At 44.2% G+C, this 27963-nt stretch overlaps 1 protein-coding gene across 2 annotated transcripts in view; it reads left to right on the top strand.

Moving 5' to 3' along the window:
- Positions 1–27963, top strand: part of GCC2 (GRIP and coiled-coil domain containing 2) — a 1745187-nt gene that overhangs the window by 153289 nt on the left and 1563935 nt on the right. For both annotated transcript variants that reach the window (XM_069636885.1, XM_069636884.1), the window contains exon 4: positions 11811–11878. In XM_069636885.1, the coding sequence (XP_069492986.1) occupies positions 11811–11878 (68 nt within the window). The remainder of the gene's footprint in view (positions 1–11810; positions 11879–27963) is intronic.

Below are 27963 nucleotides of genomic sequence, written 5' to 3'. Positions count from 1 at the left end.
TTTCTTGTCCACTCTGAATTGTCCTGTACCTTCCCAGGCCTTCTCCGGCAATCCTGAGCCGATGCAAATAGGAGTTATTTGTGGTCGCTTGTCCGCTGCAGAGCGAGAAAACGGACACAAGAATAATCTTTGCATGTACTGTGGCTCAGCTGATCATCTATTGGTTTCCTGTCCCAAGAAACCGGCCAGGAATGCGGGAAACGCCAAAACTCGACGGAGTCCCTATGTCGAGTACCAAACAGGATTTCACTTTGCACCTGACCACTTCCTTAGCAACAACGGTAACATTGAATTTTCATGGCAGCACCATGAAGTGCCTTACTGCAGCACCATTCAGACCAACCGTTATATTGACGTAACCTTTGCCAAACTGTCAGCTGTTCCCATGGTGAACAAATCAGTCCCAGAATCAGTCAATACTGTGGATGGATCGGCGTTATCTTCCGGTTTGGTTACGGAGGAAACCAAACCACTCAAGGTTACGTTACCTAACGGCCACACTGAGAAGGTGGTTTTTGACGTCATTGCATCACCTCAATACCCGTTGATACTGGGTCTAACTTGGCTCAGGTTACATAACCCTGTTATAGATTGGGTTACTGGTCATATTCAATACCCCTCTGAGTACTGCAACGACAATTGTTTTCCAGATCTGGAAGGGTTCATAACACGCCGGTTTTGGCTCTTCTTGAAGGAGTTCCGAATATATGTGCATTGGTACCAAATAAACCAGTGGTACCCCAGGAATACTGTGAATACGCAGACGTGTTTGACAAGGGCAAGGCGGAAGTCTTGCCACCTCATAGGCAGTATGACTGTCCAATCGAACTGGTTGCCGGAGCTAAGACACCAACCGGTCAGGTATATTCGCTCACGCAACAGGAGGATGCAGTCCTGAAAGAATATATCGATAAAGCACTCAAGACCGGCTTCATACCTCCTTCCCCCTCTCCAGCAGCATCCCCTTTGTTTTTCGTCCCGAAAAAAGAGGGAGACCTTAGGCCCTGCATCGATTACAGGGCACTTAATGCCATAACTGTCAAGAATCAATATCCACTGCCTTTGAACAATGTCTTGTTAGATCAGTTGGGTTCATGTGCCATCTTTTCTAAACTGGACTTGCGGGGGCGTACAATCTTGTATGCATTAGTGAGGGTGACAAGTGGAAGACCGCCTTTAAGACCCGGTATGGTCTGTATGAGTACCTAGTCATGCCTTTTGGGTGGTGTAACGCCCCCGCAACCTTTCAGTATTTCATGAACAACATTTTCAGGGACTACATCCGGTGGCGTTTTTCTCATGGAAATTGGCTCCATATGAAAGGAACTATACTGTAACCGAGAAAGAGCTATTGGCTATAAAGGACGCGTTCCTGACATGGCGGCACCATCTTCTTAGGGCTAATCATCTGCTGCTAGTCTATTCAGACCATCGCAATTTACAAACCATCAAGACCATGAAGTGCCTTACTGCACGCCAAGCTCGATGGCATTCATTTTTTGCCCAATTTGACTTCCACATCACATACCGGCCTGCAAGAGACCATACTAAAGCAGATGCCTTATCACGCCTCCACTCTAATGTTAACAGCAGTGATACAAAGAAACCACCGCTATTGGCCGAGAATGTAGTACGTATCCTGAAACCAGGAGATCCTAGAATGAGTTATACACAATACCCAGGACATACAGAATCTCAACCTGGAAACCAGAGGGGGGGGGGGGTTTCCTTACATGAACGGTCTGTTGTATCTTCCTACAGAAGAAACGCGTAACAAAGCCTTGTGTTGGGGTCATGACTCCCTTATAGCAGCCCATCCAGGCCAGACAAAAAACATTGGAGTTACTCCAAAGATGGTGTTGGTGGCCCCGAATGGCAAGGGATGTTGTGGCCTATGTCTCTTCCTGTGCTATATGTGCATATAAAGATACTCCAAGCAAACCAGTGGGATTACTACGTCCATTACCAGTACCTCACAAGCCATGGTACATGGTATCCATGGACTTTGTAGTTGACCTACCCCCCGTCCACGGTTTCGATACGATATGGGTGGTAGTTGATTACTTCACCAAAATGGCGTTATTCATACCCTGTCAAGGCATTCCAACTGCCAGTGTTTTGGCAGACCTGTTTCTAAAACACGTCTTTTGGTTCATTGGATTACCCTCCATAGTGATCACTGACAGGGGGTCGCAGTTTGCATCACGTTTTTGGTCAGCATTGACCTCTGCTCTGCTTATTGAGGACCGCATGTCTAGTTCCTATCACCCTCAGACTAACGGTCAGACAGAACGGGCTAACGGAACTATGGAACAATATCTGCGTTGCCTTTGTTTACAGTACCAAGCTAATTGGCATTCGCTGTTGCCAGCAGCTGAGTTCACATACAATAACTTGTTGCACTCTTCAACAGGCACGTTTCCATTCTATGCATTACATGGACAACATCCTAGATCCATTCCGGTGGATTTAGTTCTGTCTGGAAACGTACCTGAGGCGGCCAACAAATTGAAGGCACTAGCCGTACTACACGCTAGGATAAAGACACAACTTACAACAGCAGAAACTCGCTCCAAATTCTATGCAGACCAGCGACATGCGGTGGCGCCGCTCTATAGGATTGGTGAGTCGGTTTGGTTGTCTACCAAAAACTTTAGGATGCCTGGGAAAAAAACTCCTGCCCCGTTTTATTGGGACGTACAAAATCAATAAGGTGATCAATCCTGTGGCAGTTTGTCTGGAGCTGCCTGCTCGTTGGCGGGTACACCCGGTTTTTCATGTTTCCGTTGCTAAGCCCTGTACTTCTAAGACTTGGCTGCCTGTTTGTCCTTTGGCCATCTCTCTTAGGGGCAATGAGGAGTATGAGGTCCAGGCCATTCTGGATATGAAGATGCGTGCGGGAGTCCCGCATTACTTCATTGACTGGAAGGGCTACAGCCCTTTGGACCGTTCCTGGGAGCCTTTGTCTAACATACACGCGCCAGTACTACTGCATCGCTTCCATGCTGCCAGAGGAATGGGGCGTTCTTTGGGGGATGGCACTGTCATGCCTGTCAGCCCTTCTACAACTGGCACGTCTGCTTTCACTCACAAACGCTCAGCGCTACCAACCCACACGGCCTTCAGAACTGCCAGGTCATTTTACACACGCTGGAGACTGTTTGGAAAGCTACCTGGGAAGCGTTACTATTGAGAGAAAGAAGCACGTCCAAATACGCATGCTACATGTTCTTTTATTTGCATGCGTATCTGCCTTGTTTATGTTTGGTATACAGATGACTTCTATCACGTGATGTGTACCTGCTGGGTTCTTGTGTACGTGTTACGCTTTAATCATGTGATGCGTATATAACACGGCATTTCCGGTCAATCGGCGCTTCTGATCGTTGTTCATTCCGGAGTAGAAGTTGTGTTCCAGCGGCTTCAGTATTTTCCAGCGTTTATCGTTATTGAGCTATTCCCGCTCCAGTCTCTGAGCAGCTGTGGATTCCGCCTTCCCTCGTGGTGCACTACCAGCTGCAGCTTTAGTCAGAGCCGCTAGTGTCTCAGTCTGCAACCTCCTGTCTCCACGTTCCTTCCCGCCACCAGCTGATTCTATGCAGCGTTTGACTTCCTGCTCCAGTTCATTCAGAGCCTTTGCTTATCTTCCAACGGCGTCCGACTTCCCTCTCCAAGGCGGTGTCCGACTTCCCTCTCCAGTGCACTCAGAGCCAGCTGCTTTCTACAAGCGGCGTCCGATTTCCAGCACTAGCTTCTGTCGGAGCCGTCAGCTGTTTCACAGGTGGCACCTGAAATCCATTCAAGCTTCCCTGCCACTCATGTGGAGACACTCATATTACCTATAAACCTATTCTGCTCCAGTTTAGCCTAGACCAAGTGTTGTGACTCATTATCTAACCTGGCATCTGTCATTTTCCCATCTACTTGTAGCAGATACCTACTTCCTGGTTAAACTGGGCTTCCTCATTGTTAACTGTAGAACAGTATACTTCTTGAAAATCCCAAATTGAGTATTCCTCACAAAAAGGGCAATTACTGTCCTATATCTGGACTATATCCACATGATTCCACCTCCTGGGTTAACTATGAAGAGCTGTGCATTGGACTAATGGACGCTATCCTTTATGCACTAATCAGACTCTAGTGTGGCCCTCGATTCCTATACTAACTTCCTTCCTTGTCATTGTTCATTTGGATTATTTGCTGACTTTGGAATCTACTCGTGGCTGTCCTGATCAACAGGTTAGTGTACACTAGATAGGCGATATTTGTTATTATGGTCTTAGTTTAGGTCCTAATATGATCTCTTTTGTATCAACAGCCTGGTGATATAGTTCCATACACGCCCTTTCCAGTAATAGCTCTCACTGACTGTTGATTTTACTAGTCAGAGGGTGACATTAGTTGGAAGGTTTCAATTGGCAACGTCGTTCCCCTTCAAATTAAGAAAACCGTGGAACGTCTCAAGTGTATTCTTTTTTGGTTACAGATCTGTATCCTTTTATTTGGTGTGTTCACTAGTGTATTCTGGTCCATCACAGACCTGTATCCTTTTGTTGGTATTACACTAGTGTATTCTGATCCATAACACCGGACCATTGAGCAAGTAATCGCCTTTAAGTCGTTGGGTGTTCAACTTAGCGATGCATCAGCTGAAGTGCCGATGGTCACTCATTTAAGAGCTAGAAGCAAGACTTTGTCTAGTCAAGCATGCGCTCTGAATCAAAAATATGGGTGGTTCTCCATTCTCCCAGTCTTTTCCTTCTATAAAGCTAATTTCGCTCCAGCTATCACATATGGATCGGAGGCCATACCGAACATTCCTGCAACTGTCTGGCCAAAACTAGAGGACCTTTTTTTGGAAGAAAGTCTTGGGCCTTCTGTCTGCAACCCCAATCCAAACAATACAGCGCAAGTTGGGTATGTCATCATTAAAATTAAGTGTTGACTGGAAGGACCTCGCTTTCTTGAGGAAATGTTTTCTACCTGAGCATCCGGAAATTTTAGAAATGCTACATAAGGAGATTGTAGCTTCTAAAACTCCCATATTGCAGAACTGGAGAAGGTCAATGTGCGCATTGCTGGGAGAGATTGGATGTTCAATTAAGGTCCTTCTTACCAACCCAATGTTGATCAAATGCAAATTGTGAGAGCTGGACTGGATTAACACCTTAGACTCAGCAACTAAGTACAAATTGACCGCCCATATTCCAACAGAATCACGGAAACTAGATGTAGTGTACGAATAACTAATTCAATCCCTGGATCGAAAACTGCGAGAGCAATTTCTCCGTATTCGCCTCAATCTCTATCCAATGAACGAGATCCAAGCAATCCGTGGCCTATCTGAATCCAATAAATGCGAGTTCTGTAAAAATGTTCTGGCTGTGAAATCACTGAAGCATTTGGTCACCACTTGCCTAGAGCTTGTGGAGAGTCGCACCAAACATTTCAGACATTTTTTATCGGACCATCAGAGTGAGGATAATGATGCATGGTGCTCACTGGTGATGACAGGGAACAAGTTGTGCCATGTGATTGCCCTGACTAAATTTCTGGAGCCTTTACTTACCATTTAAAGGAAAATAAGTGCTTGTTTTCTCCTCCTTTCTTTCTCTCTTGCTTTTCTTTCTATTTTCTGTTTTTCCCCTGTTTTTTGGTTCTTTTAGAAGGGATTAATTTCATTAATTTAGAAGGGAATTTTATGCTGATCACTTGGATGTAATGCAAACTGCGATTCTGCTTTGCTAAAAAATTGTTTTTCAATTAAAATGCAAATAAAAAAATAAATAAAGGGATCTGAGCCCAGAAGAGGAGGTTCCGCAGTAATAGAAAAGGGATCTGAGCCCGGAAGAGAGCAATACGCAGTAACTAAGAAAAAGGGATCTGAGCCCGTCTCAGAGGGATCAGGGGTCACCTGTGAGTCACCTGAGAAAGAATATTATATGAAGAAAAGAACTTTGTTTTGTATCTCAGGCCCTCTGAATCAAGAGAATTTGATGAGAAAAGCGACTTGGGCATAGAAGGCCCTGATGCTGGAAATGGAACTGTATCCTGGTGTCGAGGAAGCCAGAGTGTGTGCTTGGCTTGAGTGAACCGCCTTGCCCCGTACTGAAAACGTGGGAAAGAGAGGCAAACGGCCCGAACATCCTGACTTATAATTTTGTGAACATTTCTTTCTTTTGCATGAACATTCCCCCACACTATTTGTAAATTAGCAGTAAGGATTGGCAATAAGCTTTTTAGTATAGGCCCTTTTATTTTGACAAGACTCCGCTAGGACTGCATTATTATTATTTGATGGTCGTAGCTTGCTCCCATCTGTAGATTTAGGTTTAGATAGGCGTTTGTCACCCCCTTGTGAAAGTTCAATGAACACCCTTGAACTGTGGTCACTTGTGTTTGCCTTACTTCAATACCATGCCTTCCTTACGGTGCTTGCATAGTGCTTTAAACCGCTGTTGCTATCCTATTAATTTCATTTATTTTAGAAGAGTGCGCAGTTCCCACTGGAATTCAAACTGGTCACCTTTAGATCATAGGCACATCCTTCTGCCAGGCACATTAACCCACTGAATTGTATTTCTGTACTATATAGATAGCACAACTTTGGTTTCTGTCACTTTTCAATGTAGGTAGAGCCATCTCAATTGTTTTTTTCTAACACAGTCAGCACATGTTTCTCAGTGAAATGTAGCACAGGTAAAATCATGTGTTAAACTTTATAAACAAGTGGTGCTTTCTCATATCAAGTGGGTGTACCATAAGATGAAGGTACCATTATTTGCAGAAACAAACCAAAATGCTTTGGTTAAAAAAGTATTTCTTCTCGGTGAGGAATTCGACCACCCGCACAGGCATGGTGAGTGTGCACTCGCTGTGCTTTTTTGAAACTTTAAATGAAATTGAATGATGGTAGATCAACCTGCAGAAAATGTGTGGGACTAATCTGCACCCATTTTCCTATGCTCACTGCATGACATACGCATTGACCTGTGTACTCTGGGTGGACACGGCCTTAAGGCGCCGTCCCCCCTGTCATATATAATTGGGATATGAGATGAGGAGTACATGATGCATCTCCAGAAGGAGGAGGACCAAACCTTCCCCCTGCCAGGGCCAGCCTGAACTATCAAAGGCTCCATGGATCCACCATGTCCTTTTGTTGGACCCTGTAGCTGGTGTCAGTGATTTGCATACTATTCACATGTGGTTTGCCAGAGCTAGAAAGTCTGGTCTCACTACTGCTTCAAGGGAGTCCTGCCTCTTTAATCAGGAACCACAGAGAGCTCTTTGATCCACAACAGACGGAGATGGATTACCACCTGAAATCATTAGGGTAAGTGCATATTAGCAGCTTGATTCTGTATGTCATAGACTAATCCGCTATATTACTCTTTTTGGGTCAGCAACTTATTTGCTTTTCCTTCATGTGATACACAGGCCAATCCAAGACACCAACTTAGGTGAATGTCACCGGAATCTTGCTAGCACTACCACGTACATCGAATTTCGTTTGTCACTTGCACATTTGCCCTACCCATGTCGTTATGACCACATCACAATACAACCTTAGCACAATAACTACACTAATGCTTCACTTCACCAAATGGTGACACAATCAGTTTTGGGGCTTTTGGCTGCTTTTTCTACCCCAACTTCTCTCACTGTACAATTAACTTATATCTAAGAATGTTTATGGTACCAGCCAACATAATCTATGTACGAGACAGAACATAGAAAAATATTCACAAAATATTGAATGCCTGGCATGTTGAACCCCTATGTTTTGAATGATTTTCATCCCTTTGGTTTACCTTTTGGCTTTTCCTCTCCCCAACCTCCTTACCCTGACCATTATATGTATTGATCATTTGCGTATTTTACATGCAATTGTTGCACACCATGGCCTTCTTTTGATTCTGTTCGACTACCAGCCTTGACAAAGTCCAAGAGTCAAAACACGTGTTGGCTAACGTGTTTCATCAAGCATTCAACAATGAATACTTTCTCATGTTGACCTAACACATGATCACCTCATTTATAACATCAAGGCTAGTGCAAGCAACTAGAACCTACCCACCAGTATCTCATTCACTTCTTTGGGGTTGAGGGTAGAACCCCCAGGTTCTAGTAGCACAGCTCACCTACTTATCTGTCTGGATCAGAGCGAAATAGCAATTGGCTCTACTCCCCAACTTTCTAACTGGTAATTCAAACAGGCCTATATGAGGCCTGCCTGCAGAGGCTAACACAGGAGACAGGAAACCCCAACAACCTTTCATATGCACTGTGTCAACCTGAAGGCAGCTACCACCCTTTGTATCGATGGACCGTGAATGGTCATGTCTGGGACTGCATGTTTACAGTAGTTCTCCCTGCAGGGGAACCCCATTCATAAGATATGAGAATGTGGTTTGCCAAAGCCAAAAAGTCTGGTCTTGCCACAGCTTCAAGGGAGACCTGCCTCTTTATTCAGAAAACCACAGAGAGCTCCATAACCTGAGGGACCCTTTGATCCACAACAGACAGGAAGATGGGTGGGACTTAGTATTACATGTTTTCATCCCTTTACTTTTTCTGTTGCAAAACACTGTGGTTATTACCTCACGCATACAGGAGATTGTTGGTGGGGACCCATAAATGATTCATTACACCAATCCCTGTGGTCCATTTGGCTTTAAAATGGGGCCAAGCCCCTCTTTTAGCAGATCATCTGAAGGCTTCACCAGAAAAAGAAAGAATAGCTCTGCATTGCACCCTGGTTGAAGGTACAGTCTGCCTTGCATCTTCCTCCAGTGAAGGAAGGCCAGGACCTCCAAGAGGGAAGCAAGCTCCCTCCCCTAAACATCTCACAGAGAACAGAGGGAGATACTGAATACAGAGGATGTTCCTCTAGCTCCAGAACTGGTACCAATCCAGCACACCGCGTGCCCTGCTAGGCTCTGCAGCAGGTTTCCCAGTTGGGAAGTACCAGAGAGTCTCTGAACCCTAAACCAAGGACAAGGCAGCTGTCTGCAACTCATTTGGGCCGTCCGCCTTAAAGGACGACGCAAGCCCAGTGAAGAAGCTAGGAGACATACATTGAGCATCTACTGACGTCCGCCTTAAAGGACATTTTTGAACCAGTCGAGTCTCTTGAGCTACAGCTGACTGCAACACCTGTTTCCTTTGCCAATTAATTTAATGAATAAGAGAAATGCATACAGAGTCAACAAGTAATAGACACAGTGGAATAAGATCACACAGCAGTCTCCTCCTATGTTTGCAGAACGTTTGTAGATTTGTTCTTATATGGTGGCTCACCAGTCCAGAATAAAGTAGATTGTGACCAGTTGCTATCACCATCTTTATAAGTCCTATACAAGTAGCTGGTTCTTACAAACCAGGTAGTATGTAGACGGGAACAGATAGGGACAGTTCTCTCTCTGTCTTTCACCTAGATAGGCGGCCTATCGCCTCTTGCGAGGGGTAGCACACTCACACATAAAGGATACTTAGGATCTATTCAGGGACATTTACCTAGGTTTGCAGGTTACTTTCTTCAGTGTTTACACCATTATTTGCGGGCCTAAATCCAAAATGGAGTGGCATGATTTAGCATATTAGCTCTATCAATTAGCTTTAGTCTGTTTAGTAGTAACATTTAGCCCTGTGACAGTTTGCATGACAGTTTTCATGCTTTTCATCATACCCTGCTTGCTGTAGGCTAACTTCCACCCCAAATGGGTGTCAAAAGCCTAGCTACGGCTATGGCAGGATGTGCGCACATAATATTGCTGAACCTGACGCATGGCTTTAGAGAGTTTGATCTCTGTACTTAGTTCAAGTGAAACTACTCCCCCCTGAGCTCCTGGCAGGCTCACGTATGTTCATCAATATTGTTGGGGGTCTGCTGCTGAGCACCCTGGAACTCATTCTTATTATCCTTGTGTAAATGATTAGCATTCAGATTCCCCACACAGTTGTTTCACTAAAACAACAAGCATTTACACGTGTGCAGGGGTCAACATTGATATTGAAGGAGCTCCAAGGTGTAGAGAATTCTCCCTGACCAGGGGATACCATTGTGAACCAGGAGCTATTAACTTTTCATGATTTTGTTTTGAGGATGTTTTACATTTAATGTAGGACGTCAAACAATTAATCTTAAGATGATTATAAAACTGCAGAGATAGAAAAAAATAAAATGTATGTTTAGTAATTTAAAACGGAGAGCAGCACACATATCAATAGCCACTAATAAGTGCTAGGAAGATGGTGGTACTTACATTTTGTATCATGCACCAAAACATGCACATGCCATAAACCCCTCTTTTTTATTGCTGTGTCGCTGTGTATTTTGCTGGTTCTGTCGGCTCCTTTCTTTGTCTTGCAGCTGCCTCTCATTTCGTCACTACCTATTTTTGCAGCTACATCCATAAATCGTTCACCACACCCGTTTGTATAACTGCACCTGTCTCTGTTGTGGGTCTCTTTACAGCCAAAGCATATTTGTTTCTGGTACCTCCTCCTTTTCTGTGATGCCACCTCACTTGCTCTCTGTCTTTCTGCAGCTGCAAAATGAGGAGCTAATGCATATTGTGCCACAAATCTAACTTCCACACAAGATGGAAACCTTGTACATGAACCCATTATATTTTAAACATTTTCTAGACATTTCCTACAGTGCCTTTTATACAAATCCACAGGCATATCAAGTGGATGTTAGGCTAACTGTTGGTTTGGGGAACAAAAAGTACCTGCTGGTAGATGCTCGAGCCAAGCTAATCAGCCTCCTCCAAACTATACCCAAGAGCTAAATACCTCCCAGGAATTTTAAACCCTGTTGCACTACAATGGCTGTTTGTGCTCCTAAATAGAAATATACCAAGATTGATCTCAGTTTTGTTTATTATTTATGTGTTTGTATTCGCTTGCAGCAATATCTCCATGTTTTTTATTTTTATTTGTACTTAATGGTTTGATCTATGACTGGTTTTTACTATTTGTTTATATAGTATCCCTCAACGTACAAAGACTGTGATTTCTAAATGCCTACCTGCTAGACCTATCTTTGGGTACAGCAGGAAAAAGTATGCCAGAGGTGCATTCACTTCTTCTCCATATATTAGTTCTTAGTGTCATTTATAATAATTTGCTACTCGATTAAGCAATCTTATAGGGAGCAGGGTGTGGCAGGTCCCAATGGTGTGTTCCCTTTATGTTTGCTAGTTACTTAACAGTACCAAGGAAGTCTGGTTTTCAAGAGAACATGAGCTTTGGGAATCCAAACTGCTTTATTATTATGGATCTGTATATGCCACATAATCGTAAATTTTATGACGAGCGTCATTTTACTTAGCAGATTTTGCCCTGATGAAGGACCCCTTGGTCTGAAAATGCATTGGCTGTTTTGGCATTTGCTAGTTATTAACTTTCATTAAATTGAGCACCTTACTTTTTCAACTGTTGTGGAGGTATTCATGGTGTTATTATTAGCTTGTTCTACGAATAATTCACTAATTTAGGTTCCATAGGGTGTGCAGCCTTCACTGCAGGCTTTTTAGCCTTGATCTCTCTTCTAATTGTTATTTCACGTGTCCTGTGCGGAGGCACTATTAGAAGGTTTGCACCCCACTCACATTATCCCTATCTCGTTAACTACTGAATATGAATAGTTATTGCCAGAAGTTGTGCCAACTCACCTTTTACTCACTCTAAATATGGATCAATCCATAGTGCAGTTGCATTGGTTAAAATGTCATTTCACTCTTCCCTGCCAGATAATTGATCAGTTGAGTTTTGTCTTTTTAAATGTGTTCTTCTAGAGTTGGAGAAAGAATTAGAAGAGCTGAAATCAAAACCGCTTGCTGGAGGAAACGAAGATGTGATTCAGGTGAGAAAATAATGTCTCATAAATTGACTATCGCTCGGTGTTTTTTTGTGACATTCTATAAAAAAACAGTATTGTGTCACTGTATATTGGTTATGAAAGGAGAATACCCATCTGGTGATCCTGAAATATTTAGAGAAAATGTGTTTTTGTATATGCTCAATTACAAATATAATTTGACTCAAAACACAGATAACTAAACCTCTGCAGTCTCAACTGGCATCACCTGATTTTGGCACCTTTTTTGCAGAGAAATTGCCCGCTTTCTGGAGTTTGATTACTCTTGTCCTGTTATGCATAACTGGTGATGACTAAAGCTTTTTTTCTGAGGATAGGTAAATGATTTTAAATATTATATAAACTGGCCGCAAAACTGAAAGCAGCGACGCTTAGACACTGACAGAAACAACTTAATGTTTAAATTGACTATTTGCACAAGAAATTCGGAGCTTATCGCTGTGTTTTATTTTATCAAGTCGGTCAAAGACTGATTTCGATATGGTGACACTTAAAAACATTGGAATGTTACCAGTAAAATTCCCAGTGGTTAAGAAGCATTTTCTCAAGCATTTATGTCCACCGCTTTTTTGAGAGAGAGTGGGAGATTTAGACATACCTATTCACATATTTTAGCTAAACCTCTTTGTGAGCCAACTCCCTCCCCCAAGTGTCCTTATTCCAGAGTTTGTCTGCTTTCTCTGGAGTCTTCTTATGTCCAATGTGCTTAAATGGTAAAAGACATTCTCAGAAACTCGTAATTTCTTTTCAATATTATTTAATTTACACTGCCAGAATGGAATTTTTGAAAAAAGTGTACTTAGAATGGCATCTTAGAAAGTCTCTTGTTTCTTCTTTCGGAAATTCCCTCAGTTTTCCCAAATTCACTGTCTTGGTATGCAGAATTATATAAGGGACACTTTGAGACATTAATCGCGCTATTTTATATTTGGGTCCACATCCAGCATTTCCTCCTCAAAAACAAAGCTGACTGGGCAGACAACACCAAGGACTGTGCTTGAATCCTGCAGAAAGAATGGAAGCCATCTTGAGCTCTCAGATTGCTCCCAGGTGGTCATGTGACCCACAATACCACACTTTGAGGTAGAGGGTGGTTATATGGAGTCTCAGGCAGACCCTCATTAAGGGAAGTTAATCCTTTACACTTTTAACACTAGAGCCTGTGACTCCAATTCTGTTTTATCTGTGTAGGGAAGACACTTCAAACCATAGACATCCTTCAGGACTTGGTTAAGTAAAACATTACTTCAGTTAATGGAAAAATGCATATTTTAATTTCACAGTTTATACAAAAAATTCAAAAACTGTAAAAAGAGCTAGTCTACTGCTCGTAGTCTCGAAAGGCATATTGGATTCAGAGTAGTGATGTATAGAACACCGTCAATAGCGAGCAGATTTTATTACCAGCTCAAACATTAAAGTGGCTTGTGTCGGGCAAAATCACAAAGGACATACCAGGTTCATCACCCATCCACTTTTATCACATTCATACCATTCCCATTCACAAGTATCCGTGTTCATTCGCAAAATATACATACAACCAAAAAGGGGGTTAAGAAAAGCCCAACATGTTTCTTTCCTAATCTTTTCTGGGTTAAATTCCACAGAAATTCATCAGGAGCAGTGTGAGTACTGCATAAGCTAGCCTAACCATTCAGTAACATCAATGGTACAGTGAGGTTTTAGGGCATCCAAATCTTCCGGTCCTGCCAGGATGTAGCAGAGGCTACATAAGGTGTCTTCCCCTAAAAAAAAACAGCAAACAAATGGAAAATGACTATCCATTTTGAACTGTGATACAGTTCTTCATTCTGGTAGTAAATACAGATTAACAATTGCTTATTAGTAGCAGGGAAACGGTTTCAGACAGTCGTCAACAAGATACACTCCTCATGTCACAGATTGCCAAAAGTATGAGATGTTACCCTTCTTCTTACTCGTGGCAGTTTGCTCAAGAGTTACTCTATGTGCAGTCTAATTTACAACTTCATATCTCAACAGTCTATTGTGGATTGCTACTAACAGTTAGTGGCCCCCCCAAAAAACATGGACGGGAGCCGGTCTCTCTATTCGAACTGCTAGGGGAATACCAGTATAAAATAAGATCACAGATCCAGATCACAAGGTCAAGCCCTGTAGGTAGCTACTCCTATATGGTACATCATAGTAAGAGTTAAAACCCTACATTCTAGACTACCCTCTCAGTTGTGGCATGAGTCAAAAACATTTTTTCTCACCTTGTAGGGAAGGATTTTAGCTGGTTTTTGCGGGTTTTTCGTTGTTACTCGTCTCGTCGGTTGTGAAACAGGCATCTAGCGGCCAAAATCTTCCATACAGGTTCTGTCGTGGAGTTTTTGCTCCTTTTGTGCCTATCAAAAGGAATAGAAAGGCAACCGATGTCAATCAAATTTCATCCTAATTTCGAATGCTACCGATACACCTAACGTGCAAGCGCCAAAGGTGCAGTTACCTAATTAGGCAAACTTCAGGTGCCCATTTCAGAGAGATTCGATGGAGGTATCTCCTTTGTCCGGGTTGAGTCTCAACGGCTGGGTTGTGCTCAGACGTGATCTTCCTACTCTCTCCACGTCAAGTCTTTCAGCACAAGGTTGTGTGGTAGCGGGAGAGGCTGGGAATGCGATGGCGGAAAAAAGATACATTTGTCAAAAGGAATAACAAAGTCATTGTGCTCATCAGAAGTTGCCGAGAGTCTGACAGCTATCAGGAAAACTAACAACGTTAACTTGAGGCAACATAAGTTCATAGAATTTATTTTTAGTGTGATCAAGTCGCAGTGTGGAACGCAGTAACGCTTACCGGTTAGGTGGCGTGACGTAGGGGCTTCATCCAGTGATAAAAAAGATATGTCACTGAATAATGCATGGTGAAGACACTCGTAGCTCTGAGGCTTACTTGGGTGTCAGGGTATCAATGGGTATTCTTAAGCCCAAGTCGTAGTCCCCTTTATTTACTGCTGGAGCCGCGAGCCGCAACAAAGTGCTCAGAGAGCCTATCGGTAGGGGAAGACAGAACCGAATTTAGGGAGAATTAATGGAAATCCCTCTCAGAATCTGAACTCTGCATGGGGCGGCATTAAGGCTAACCGCTTACCCGGGAGTTTTATAGTGCAGGTGTCCACTCGTCACACTGGGGAAAGTCTGCAGTTTAGTCACAACTTCTCTTCGAACCACGCTGGATGCGTTGGTTCACTCGCTTTCCACCACAGCAGTATGCAAATTGCTCATTGGTCTATTTGATGGTCGTCAGGCTTTCTGATGTCCAATCATCAAATGTCATGTACGGTGTACCGTGCATGACGTGCCGCGTCATCCATTGGTGCCATATTGTTTAACAATACGGACATTGTACTTGGTCACACAGCAACATCTACTAGATCCGCCCAATGGGGCAGGGGCCATCATGTTTACTCCCTCGTAATCAGTATGGCACGCCCGCGCGTGCTGTACCTTCAGGCCAGGAGCTGGGTGTGCTGCCCACTATCCTCCAAAGAGACGGTCCCAACAACGGACCACTGCCACCCACATTCCCGGCGGGACAAAGGTTCCAATATGTGCCCACACGCCACTCAGTGCCTGCTATGCAGGCAGAGGACCATCACAACGCAGGTAATGGAAAAAATGAGATGGCTATCAAAAGACCGAAAGGGGTCAATTTATGTCATGCCAAACTTAGGTGGAGGTTGGCAGGTATCAGGATCTAAACGGTGCCCTGAAGCCGTAACACTTTATAGTTGGCAGCTGCAGGAGCCAGATGTCAAGGGATAGTGTGCTAGATCATCCAGTCAGTTTTTCTCATTGAGGCCTGTGTCCATACTTTTAGTCAGGAAAATTAACTCCTGTTCTTTCTTGGATAAAAGGTGCTTGTTTCTGTTGGTGTCGCTCCCCTGTTTAAGTTTATATATATTACTGACCACCTCAGATCTTGTATGTTATGGACATACTCTATCCAATGGTCCACTAGGGGCGCATTCTGAGTGCGATTTTTCATACAGCTGCAATGTTCACTTATCCTCAGCTTTATTTTCCTTTCTGTTTTTCCTATGTAAATATTATTACACGGGCACCATAGGGCATAAATTACCCAACTGGTGTTGCAGTTGGTGTGGGTCTTTTGTAGCCACGGGGTTCGTAGCCCAATGTCTATGGAAAAGCTTTTCTTAGTGAGGGCACAGCAAGTACAATGTCCACATGGGTAATGGCCAGTTATTTCCTGTAGACCCTATTGTGGTGTTATTGTTGGGAAAGTTGCCGGTCTCCGGCTCACGTCGTTCCGGGTGATCTGTTCCTTGGTGTTCCGGCTTCGTTTAAAGGCTATGATGGGTCTTGAGATCGGTTGCAGACTTTTTTCTAAGATGTTCCAGTTCTTACATACCATCTTCTTGATTGTATTCGACATGTGGCTGTAGGTGTTTACAAAAAGAATCCGTTCCGTTGTTCCTTTTCCCATTCTCTGTTCTTTGTATTCCAGGAGTGATTCCCTGTTGTTGTTCTCTGCCCTTTTTCGTGCTGTTTCGATGATTTTTAATGGATATCCTCTCTTTAAAAGCCGCTCTTGCATTCTGTTCGCCTCGATCTTGAAATCTGATCTTCTTGTACTGTTCCTTTTTAACCTAAGGAATTGTCCCAAAGGGAGGTTATCCCTTAGATGACTGGGTGAAAACTGGAGTAATGTAGTACTGAATTCTTGTCGGTTGGTTTATTGAATGATTTTACATAGAGGCTTTTAGAGTGTACATCTACCATGATTGAGATGTCCAAGAAGTCAACCGAGCTGACGCTATATTTGGAGGTGAATTGAAGGAATCTGTTTTGTGTATTGATCCAGCTCAGAAACTCTTCTAGCTCTACTGGTGAGCCCTTCCAGATGACCAATATGTCATCAATGTAGCGTCGCCACATTCTGATGTTATTACGGAAGAGATTAGTGCTTGTCATAATTTAGCTGGTTTCGAAGTTCTCCATATAGAGGTTGGCTACACTCGGAGCCAGTGTGGCACCCATTGCCGTGCCCTGTATCTGTTTGAAAAAGTTTCCATCGAATTTGAAATAGCTTTCCATCAAAGACATTTCGGCGCACCAGAGGATGAACGATGCAGGTGTTTTTATGACAGTGTGGTCCCGGAGCAATTTCTCTTCTAGCATCTCCAGCGAAGCCTGTTGTGGTATGCTGGTATAAAGTGCTACCACGTCCAGGCCAAGAAGAATTTCGTTTTGTGGGTCAAACAAGAGTCCTTCTACTTCTCTGCAATGATGTATGTATTGTCCAAGACATATGATGCCATTTTTTTCACTAATGGTTGTAAGAATTTATCTGCAAAACGCTACAAGGGTTCTAGGATAGAGTTCACTCCGGAAACTATAGGTCTGCCAGGTGGCTTAGTGAGGGATTTGTGGATTTTAGGGAGTATATAGAATAAGGGGGTTTGTGGTTTCTCCTTAATCAGAAAATCTGCCTCCTTCTAGGTAATCCACCCTGTTTCTTCAGCTATGCCAACTTTGTTGGAGATGAGGCTCGCTAGTTTTATTGTCGGGTCCTCCGCAAGGGGTTGATAACAAGTCAGGTCGAGGAGTTGGCGATTGCATTCTATTAGGTAGTCTTCCCGATTGAGTAATACTATTACTCCACCCTTATCCGCTTTATGAATCACGATTTTGTGGTTATTCAGTAGGTCTTTTCTAGCCTAGTTTTCTGCGTTGCTGGTGTTATGGAACAGCAATTTCCTTTTAGATTGTTTTTCAAGTTTATCTAGGTCGTGGAGTACCCTATTCTGAAATACACATGCCTCAGCACTTTGGGCATTTGTAGGAACACAGAAATTAGATTTGCTCTATAGACCGGTTTCGGATAGTTCTGCATCAAAACTCCTGCCCTGAAAGTATTGCTGAAGATGGATCTTCTGCATAAATTGATTACATTCCTGATGGAGTAGAAGGGAATAGTGTAGATTGGTAGCAACAAAGCCCATTCCCTTCTCCAGAACTCTCATTTTTTCCTGGGTTTCTTCATGTGACCCTGCCTCTCTTGTTATCGAGTCTCCACGGGGCATTAGGCATAGATATCTACAGCTGCAGGCCAAAGCAGCAAAGGGCAACTCCCTGTTTAGGCTGAAAAGGCCCTAAGGGCCTGAGCCTCTGCTCATGCCAGGACTTTGCTTTGTTTGATCTCTGCTTCGACATATAGCAATCCTTTGACCCACCGACTCTCCATTAGCCAAGGAGCTGCTGGTACCTTAAAGGACCAAGGGGCATCACTGGTTTTTGGGCTTACTGTCTTTTGGCCGCATATAGCCCCATTCTTGCCCACCTCACAGTGTGTACCTGCCCTTGCCAAGTCAACCCTCCCCTTCCTTTTCATGCTCACCAAACTATCGTCTTCATCTTCGGATGCACCCTCCCTTCACTGTCTTCATTTATCTTTTGTTTTGACCCTCCATCGTGCACCTTGGCTTTGCTCTCGTCTTCCTTGTACTGCCTCTTCTTCTCCTCCCCTTCTGCTGAAGCCTTCAGCCACAACTAACTTCCACCTCACTCTACCCTTCGTTCTTCTCTCTCTCTGTACCGACACCTCTCCAACCCGATGCTCCAATTCCCCCAAGATTTCCAACCTCCTCCATTCCCCTCAGCTGCCAAACAACACCTGCTTTTCACCACCACCAATCAACCCATCAGTATTTCACTTGTCCTCTGAAATATAAACTCCCTTTGCAACAATTCTTCCTACAACACTGACCACTTCCTGTCATTATAGTCATCTTTCACTTCTTGCCATCAAGAAAACATGGATCTGCCCTCTTGACTGTTCTACATAATCATCTCTCTACACTGAGTGCTATCTTTCCCACTGTCACTGACCTATTGGAAAGGACGGTGGAGTGGGGTTCCTAATCCAAGGCCCTCACCGCTGCCACCTTGTTTGAATATGCCACTACCGAACTCCTCCCTCTTACTCCTCACACTTTTCAGACTCTCTATTCATCCACTGTTCCTCTCAACCCCTTCTTCCCTGTTATCAACCTTCCCATTGAGTTTCTTCCCACTCACATCCCCATTACCATGCTCAGGCACTTTAACCATCAGAAGCCCTTTCCAGCCGCCCGCCTCGAATTTCAGTTCCTCATATCTGACTCCCTCCATGCCCAACCTACCCACTCGGATGGGCACCCACTAGACCTCATCTTTCTCTCTACTTTACACTCCTCATCAGACCTCTCCACTGGCCACTTCCCTCTGATCACTCCATTGTTCACTTTAACATATCAGTCACTGCTAGTCTTCCCTTTCCAATGGCCAGCAGGATATTCAAGCCCGACTCTCTTGCCCCTTATCTTGATGATGTGAGGACTTCTCTCTGTCACTCCCACCTATTCATGCCTCTTCCATTGACCATATTTTTTTTTACTTTCATTATGCACTCATGACTCTCTTTGACATCCATTATTCTGCATGCACATTCACACCTTCCTGCCACCGGCCTTTTCCTGGATCACCTATGAGATTCAGACCCTCAGAACAAACATGTGCCATGACCTATGACATTGCTGCAAATCTTTGACCCGCACCCCACTAGTAGCCTACAAAATCGCCTTGCTGCCCTCTCCTCTCCACTGGATTCTGCCAAATCTTCCAACTTCACAAACGTAATCTCTTATGGACATCACCCAAGCAAACTTTCATCAATCCTTTGCTCACTACTTTCCCTCTAAAATCTGTCACACCTTCACAGCCCACCTCTCTCCCCTTCCCCACGTTCCTGTGCACCACCTCTTCCATATACCTTGTTTACTCTAGACTGTGGCTCTCCTACCTCTCCTACTAATTTAGCAACCATCCATCTTGCGCTCCCATTAACCTGTCTACTCCATAAATGGTCAAAGACGTAGTTCCAACTACCTGCACTTATCCCTTGAGTGTCGCTCATATCTCTGAACTCTATAACCACTCTCTCTTCACCACACTCTTCCTTGCCTCCTTGAAATCGGTAACTGTCGTGCTGCTGTTCTGAAAAACCTCTGCTGCCTCAAATGTCCCAGCAAATGTTAGCCCTGTTTCTATCTATCCCATATTATTATTCAAAGGTCCTTGAACGGGTGGTCCTCAAGTGCTCACTAAGTACTGTGACGAATCAGAGTATGTCGTCCCTTCTCCCCTAGGGGGAAACCTTTCCTATTAACTTTTCCGTTTATTCAACTTGTGAAGAACATCTTTACTTTGAGAAGAGATCATCCTTGTACAGTTAGTTTATGTTATTAGTGTTAGGGACAAAGGTAGGCTTTTTGAGACACAATACGGACAGACTTTATTATTTAGACATTCTTACAGTTTCGTTAGTTTTCTTCGAGGCAGACAAACCCCTTACTTCTGCACCCTCAGATATGATGTCAGGGTGGGATCGGACCTGGCTGATACAAACTGGGGGACCCTTACTTATACCAAGCATAGTGAGCGGGCTAGTCCCCCCTTCAGTCGCCACTAAGGAATCCATAGGATTGGATCTCTCTAGTAGCAGGGAAATGGTGAAAGACAACTAATACCTACCTGACTTACATCAGGTTAGCCGCAAAGTCAGGTCTGGTTTGGAAGTATGCCATGGATGTAATGGTGGGGTGACTAACCTATACTTTAGAGGGAATGTTAAAATATTATTACAAAACAATGGAAAGCTGCCCCATCACATTAAGTCCGGGGGCAAAATAGCCCAAGGTGTTTTTGAGAAGGCCCTTTTCCTGAAAATGGTAGAAAAGATGAAAACTGAAGATACAGAGAGAGGTAGCAAAGGTTTTGGGGAAGCCAATCTGGGACCAGAAGGTACCACTGAACCAAGAAAGATGCCCCCTAGCAAAAATGACACATAAATCATCCATGACCTGACCCGGTGTTAGCAGAGGCATTCCTGAGTCATTTCTGAGGAAAAGGGGAAAAATTAAGAGTTTCCATTTAATTTCTCTCAAACATGGGTTACTGTATATTGGTGAAGTTGGCCCCGATGTGACTCTCCGTTCCCAAATTGTGGTATTATGTAGCCATAGGAGAGGAGTCTTAAAGATTGTGCATGCCCACCTCACAGTTGGACATCTAAGGGCTGCTAAGACCAAGGCACAAATACTAAACCGCTTCTATTGGCCAGGGGTGTATGCTGAGGTTAAAAATATTGTCCCGACCTGTCCATTCTGTCAAAAGACTAGCACTCATGCCCCCCCGCCAGTTCCTTTTACTATTGATGTTCCCTTTTCACGGATATGAATGGACATTGTTGGCCCATTGGAACCTTCTAAACTGGGAAACCGATATATCATAGTCATATTAGACTATGCCACTAGGTACCCAGAGGCTTTTGCTATGAGATCAAGTACAACCCAACATATTCTAAAACACCTACTTCCTATACTGTCCCGAGCAGGCTTTCCTAAAGAGATCCTAACGGATCAAGGAACAACTTTTATGAGCTGACTTATGGCCGAGGTAAAATAAATTCTACAGTTAAAGACCCTCAGTCAGAATGTCAGTATATCACCCACAAACTAACGGGTTGGTAGAATGATTTACTAAGATCTTGAAAACTCTACTTAAGAAACTGGTAGAGGCAGATGGGAACATTTGGAACACAATGATGCCCTGGGCCCCTTTTGCTGTTCAGAAGACCCCCTCTCACCCTAAGCCTCCCTAGGTTTCTGCTCATTTGAACTTCTATATGGTTGGGACCCTAGGGATGTGCTCGATATGTTGAGACACATGGGAAACATGGGAAAAGACCATATTACCCTTATTCCAAATGGCTCAACGATTAAAAGAACACATTGCAGTGGTTAGATCGAAAAGCGACCAAAGACCAGAATGTCCCGCATGACAGGTGCAAGATTTGCTGCAGGATCTGAAATAAACCGGATTAAATCATCTGTGCAAAGTAAAATAACTAATCTATTCTTGAACAGTTGCACTCCCCTGTGTACATGTCTTGAGCGGACAAGTTCCACTAGTTCCACAGCAAGTGCAAAAAGCAGAGGTGACGGCGGACACCCCTGCCGTGTACTCCGTTCCATAAAAATAGGGGCAGAGAGCCTACCGCTCACCCGGCGATGAGCCAATGGACTTTGACATAGAAGGAGACCTATCTAACAAAGTCCTCTGCCACCCCCATACGCCTCAGAGCTGTGAAGACAAAGGGCCACTCAATGGAATCAAACGCCTTCTCTGCTCTGCATCAGGAAGGGCTGCAACCACTGGGCACTGCTGCTCCAGAACCGATACGAGTCGGAATATTGTACGGAGCCCATATGACATAGATCTCCCGGGAATTAATCTAGCACGGTCTGCTAATACACACCGGGGCATTATTGGGCAGAGCCTGTTAGCCAGCGCTCTATCTAGGATTTTACTGTCCAGATTAATTGGGGAAATCAGGTGATAAGAAGAGCAACTTATAGAGAATTTTCCTGGCTTCAGGAGAAGGGCGGCCACCGCCTCTCGCATTGACTCTGGTAGGGCGCCATCCGGCAATGCCTGCTGGTACATGCGAAGCATATGAGTGACCAATAAATCCTCCATATTAGCTTTGTGGATTTCCTGTTCGCTTAGTGGCCTACCGAACCATTCTCTTTCCTCCTGTGCTGCCCAGTATAGGCCGACCTGATCCAGCTACTCATCAATCGCCACCTGCCCCACAGTGAGTCTAGTGGAATATAAATCCCCATTATCTCCTCGTCCATCTGCAAAAGCTCTAGCCAGACTGATTTACGATTGCCCACTATATGCGACTTGGAGACCTCTGACTTTATCAGCCTGGCCAAAAAGGTCCTAGACCTCTGACCCTCCCCATAATGTGTTACCACTGCTCTTCTATTAAGGAACCTTACCTCACATTCCGCTGCATCCCTAAACAGCCCTAGAACTTCCCAGAACCTAGCCTGCATTCCAACATCTGTAGAGAACCCTGACCCCGTTTCCAGATACCTCAACCGAGTTTCATGTGCAGCCAGTTCTGCGTGTATGACCCTGGGAATGCACACCTTCTTGGTAATACACAAACCCCTTATCACGTACTTAGAGGCTTCCCAAAGGGAGGAGTAGGTAGGAGGCTATGGAACCTTTCTTTCCTTGGAAGAAGCGGAGCACTCCCTCCCTTATTTCCTCCCATAACAGCATCACACAGACTCTCATTCTTACAATACCAGGTCATGCCCCCTACCATTTCCCGGGGATTAGAATGGACGCAACAACAGGGGATGGGTCGGAGAGCGTGTGCTGGAATCCTATGGTCCGAGAACCAGCCAGACCTGTTTGTAGAGAGCAATACATAGTTCAGTCTAGAAGACGAGCCATGCACTGAGGACCTGAATGTAAACCCCTGTTCTAAGCCGTGGCAGTCCCTCCATATGTTAACAAGCCCCTCCTTTGCATAGATCTGTTGCAATTCACAAGTGGTCTTGGGCATTTCCCTCCCATGATCTCCAAACCTATCAAGAAAGACGTCCATGACCGCATTTAAGTCCCTCGCCCGACACACTGTACTCCTCGGTTGTTTCCTAAGATGTTCCTCAACAAATTCCAGAGTCTCATTGGAGTCAATGTTTGGGCCATAGTAGTTTACAAACGCGAATCCCCTCCCCTGAACCAGACCTGTAAGGATCAGGGCCCTGCCCTTGGTATCCTTCACCGCCTCCGTACAACGGAACTCCACTGTGCCCTTGATGATTATGCAAACCCCTCAGGAATATTTAGAGTATGATGTGACAGCCCCAAGCCTTGGCAACGGCAGCCTCACCCGATTGCGAGAGGTGCGTCGCTTGAAGAAATGCTATGTCCACCCGTTGCTTCTGCATATAAAGCAGGACTTTCGTTGCCTTGGAGGGGCAATTCAGGCCTCTAACGTTCCACGTCATGCATGTGACCCCTTTGTTATCCATCCCCAGTGCAACCCAAAATTAGCGCTTCGCAGAGGTGTATACCTTGTGCCACATGGCCATGGTCCCCTCGCCGGCCAACTCTTTTCCAGCCCGCCAGGACCCATAGAGCCCCCCAAACCAGGGCCGGGTAAAGCAAGCCCAGCTTCTACTCTCCCCACCAAAGTCCCCCACTTAAGCGTACCCCCCACAGCAAATTGAGATCTGAGAGCTGTGTGCTACCGCGCAAGGCATCCTTGAAAAGGCAGTATTTGCTAGGTTGATGGAGGAGATGGGAAAAGGGCAGACTGAGAGAGTTGCTTTGGGTTTTGGGGAAGCAGACGAAAAACCTAGTGTTTCAGTAACCCCGAAATCTAGTGAGGAGGAACCGGACATCCTTCCTGACCTAGACTTCACCAGAAGGAATTACCCTTTATTGGCTGAAGCCTTTCTGCAAGTCTTACACAAACCTGAAGGTCGAGAGAAAGGTGGACCATTTTTCTTCTTAAAGTACAGTCTTCCATATGGGGGCAACACTACAGCAGAAGGTGTAACACAAACCCAGTTGGTTGTCCCAAGAAGCCACAAGCAGGTGGTTGTTGAAATATCCCACTCACATCAAGCGGGGGACATTTGGGTCAGGCGAAAACTCAGGCACACATGAATACAAAATGCCCAGGAATCCATGCAGACATAACTTTGTCTAGGATGTGACATCTGCCAAAGAACCAGTGCACACATACCACCAACAGCTCTCTTGACTCCATTACCCATTATGGAAGTCCCTTTTTCAAGGATAGGGATGGACATCCTAGCCCTCTTGAGGCTTCAAAATTGGGGAGTAAATAGTAATCGTGGGCTATGCCACTCGATACCCTGAAACTTTCCCTCTATGAGCCAACACCACTATCAGCAGGCTTGTTTTTTAATATGCAGGTATCTGTTTATTATCAGACATAAGAGGTTTCCTTAACTACTTATTCCAGGTAGACATGCTTAGCCCAAGCCAAGATGGAGGGAACAATTGAAAGGTTCCACTGATCAGGTAGGCCGCTTGGAATTCTGAGATAACTTGGATTCCTGAAGAGTGTTCTAAACTGCCTCTGATTCATTGTAACTCAAGAGTATGGACTCACTTCATTACGGCTCCTGATTTTGTGCTTACTGGAAGATAAGACACTAACAACTGTTTGTGGGACATGTTCCAGCTGCTTTGGTGGGATTGTTCCTAGTATTTAAAAGAAGCAATAGTTTTTGAGAGACAATTTTTTTATTTTAGAAAAAAGACTTTGAATAATTTCCAAGAATTTGTTTGCTAAATATTCTAGAGTTTAAAGTTTATAATACTGGAAATGTTTTGTGTGTTGAGCGCTACTTTTAAAAGGAACTTTATCGGTTGTAGCAGCTGTTTATTGAATTCACTGCGCACATGAGTTTGGAAGGTGCGCGTAACTTCAGTGACCAGAAAGAAGCTACTGAACATTTGAGTGAGGCAGAGTGAATGTGTTTACTTGCGCTTACAAAGATCTCCAAGAATTGTGCTTGGGTCCGGTAGCAGCGGAGCAGGCTGTAAACGGTGTTTGCGAGCCGGAGAGGGAATTTCCTATAGAGGCCTGGCTGTGTAAGAGGTCTTGGGTTGTGAACAGCGTTTGCAAGCTGGAGAGGGAGTTTCCTGAACAGTGTTGCCAGGTCAGAAGGAAAAAAATAAGCTGCATACCCCTTCAAAACAAGCCCAAAACAAGCTGCCTCTCCCAACCAAACAAGCTGAAAAAACAAGCGCACCTCTAAAACACTGTGGCTAGGTCTCAAAAGTAAGAAAGATACGCAACTATACATAGAGAGAACACAAACATAACATGTTAGAACAAAAAGCATTTATTAAAAAATTGCATTATATTTTTCTAACAATTAGTGTCTATTTTAATTTCTTTTTTAAAAAACTTTATTTATTGCTGGCATGTTGACAATACGGGAAAATCACATTTTACTTAACAGTACATTATCAAGCATATCATAGGTGTAGAAAGCGACATCTTATACATCATATGGGGTGTGCATTGGGGAGAGGAGGGGAGGAAGAGAGATGGGGGATTGGTTAGGGTTTAGCGGATTAAGTAGGTGGGGTGGTAGTCCTCGTGGGGCTTGTCATGTCCTCCTCTGCCGTAAGTACGCTCTGAGGGGGGCCCATATGTCTTTGGGTCTTGAAGTGGGCTGCACACCTCGAACGTAAGATTCTTCGCATTCTTGTGTGCTGACCAGGTCTCGCATCCAGCTCTGGTGTGTTGGGGGGGGTCTTTCGATTTCCATTTCCTGAAGATAGTCCGTTTGGCTACTGCACCTCCCACAGCAAACAGCCTGCGGGTCTTGACCGTCGCCTTACCTATATCTCCCAGTAGGTATTTTAATGGGGTGGCCATAATGTTTGTGTTTAAGATTGAGTTTATTTTCGTTGTCACTTCGTTCCAGAATTGATTGGCGGACATTCCCAGTACATGTGCAGAGATGAAGCGTCGCTTGTGCCGCATTTTGTTCATGCCTGTGGTTTGGTGAGGTCAAACTTAGAGATTTGCTTAGGAGTGATGTGTAGTTGATTCAGGATTTTGAAGTCTATTTTAATTTCTTGTATGTGTATATTATAAGTCTTTGTTATGTGTGCTTGCCACACAACGATCTTCAACTCTTGTGGTGCCCAGCCTTCTGCCTAAATGCGAAAGAATACTGAAAAAAGGCTGGCTAGCACTTGTCAAACACAAGCATGTCCACATGACCCATTCCAGCCTGTATTTAATTTATTTTGTATTACAATATATTTTATTAACTTTAACAGTTCATTCCAACCATGGCCCAGGTAGCATTATTCATGCCCTACCATTCTGCCTGTAACAGCTAATCATCATTGCTACTTTGTGCCCTAGTCCTTCACACATTGCCTGACCAGCTTTGGCTGCATCAGTAGCCATATCATCTTTAGTTGCTCATCCACTAGATGCCATTGTTCACAGACTGCTCCTGTGGCAAAGCCACTTTTGCCATTGCTTTCCTGCCATCTGTTCTGCAGCCAGAAAAGGCTATCTTGTTATCTTTTGCCAGTTTCTGTTTTGACTGGCTGGTTTTATCCAATTTGTAGTTCCTAGTCTGTGTTCTATATTAATCCTCAAGCCCTATCCCAATGTTCATTTGATATCCTTATTCACGGAATGCCAATTGCCTAAAACATCACTTATCCAATGCAACACCATTGCAGAGGCAGTGCATGGACTCTTTTTTGACACAAGCAGTAATAAAAGGGTGTCTCAAGTTTGGTCCGTTTGGGACATTCTAAAAAAAAAGTGTACAGAGTGAATACAAATTAAATGCCTCAACATATGGTGAAATTGTCGCTTATTTACATCAATTGTAAGACACGTACTTTACACATCGTGGGTAACCTTAATTTCTAGCGTGCTTACACATGTCCAAACATAACAAAAAAAGCAGGATTTCCGTAGAAACCAAAAACCGCTCTGCATCTGGAAAAGTGAAGACGCTGCAGTAAGCCACGGGAATGTTAACTCCTAGAACATGATTTAAATAAGAGTTAACTTCCCTGTGGCTTAATGTAGTGCTTCTTTGCCTCACCTGTTCAGCACTGGCAGTGACCCTTGCTGCTGATGAAACTTAGCAGCAGGGCTCGCTGCGCCGCAGCGAGGATTGGAATGAAGAAGGCTGATGGGCCGGGGAAGTGGTTTCATGTTAATGAAGCAGAACCCCGGGAGTGAAGTGATTCTGCTTGTTACGGTTTTGCCGCTCATTACCCCTATTAAGCACTTAATCTGTGAACTGAACAAGCACAACAATAAGCGGTTAATAGGGGTAATAAGTGGACAAAAAATGCAACAAGCGACCAGCAAAAATTATATGCGACTTTTTGCAAAAAGAAGGCCAAAGTCGCTTATAATAATCGGACCTGGCAACACTCCGAAGTTGCGACGGTACGTAGGAGGGCTTTGTGGGTTTCTGTTATCCTTCGGAGAATCGCAAACATAGAAGAAGGATTATGATTTGCAGTGGTGGCGCGAGGCAATGTTGCAATTAAAATAAACAGACCATTTCACGTCGCAAAGGCGCGTCCTAGCAGTAGCGCAAATAGGACTTCAAAGTCAACATTACTTGAGCTTGCACATAGTTAAAATAA

Source organism: Ambystoma mexicanum, chromosome 7p (assembly GCF_040938575.1).
Source record: "Ambystoma mexicanum isolate Mex_15411 chromosome 7p, UKY_AmexF1_1, whole genome shotgun sequence".
Classification (NCBI taxonomy): domain Eukaryota; kingdom Metazoa; phylum Chordata; class Amphibia; order Caudata; family Ambystomatidae; genus Ambystoma; species Ambystoma mexicanum.
This window is presented reverse-complemented; position numbering and strand designations above follow the sequence as displayed.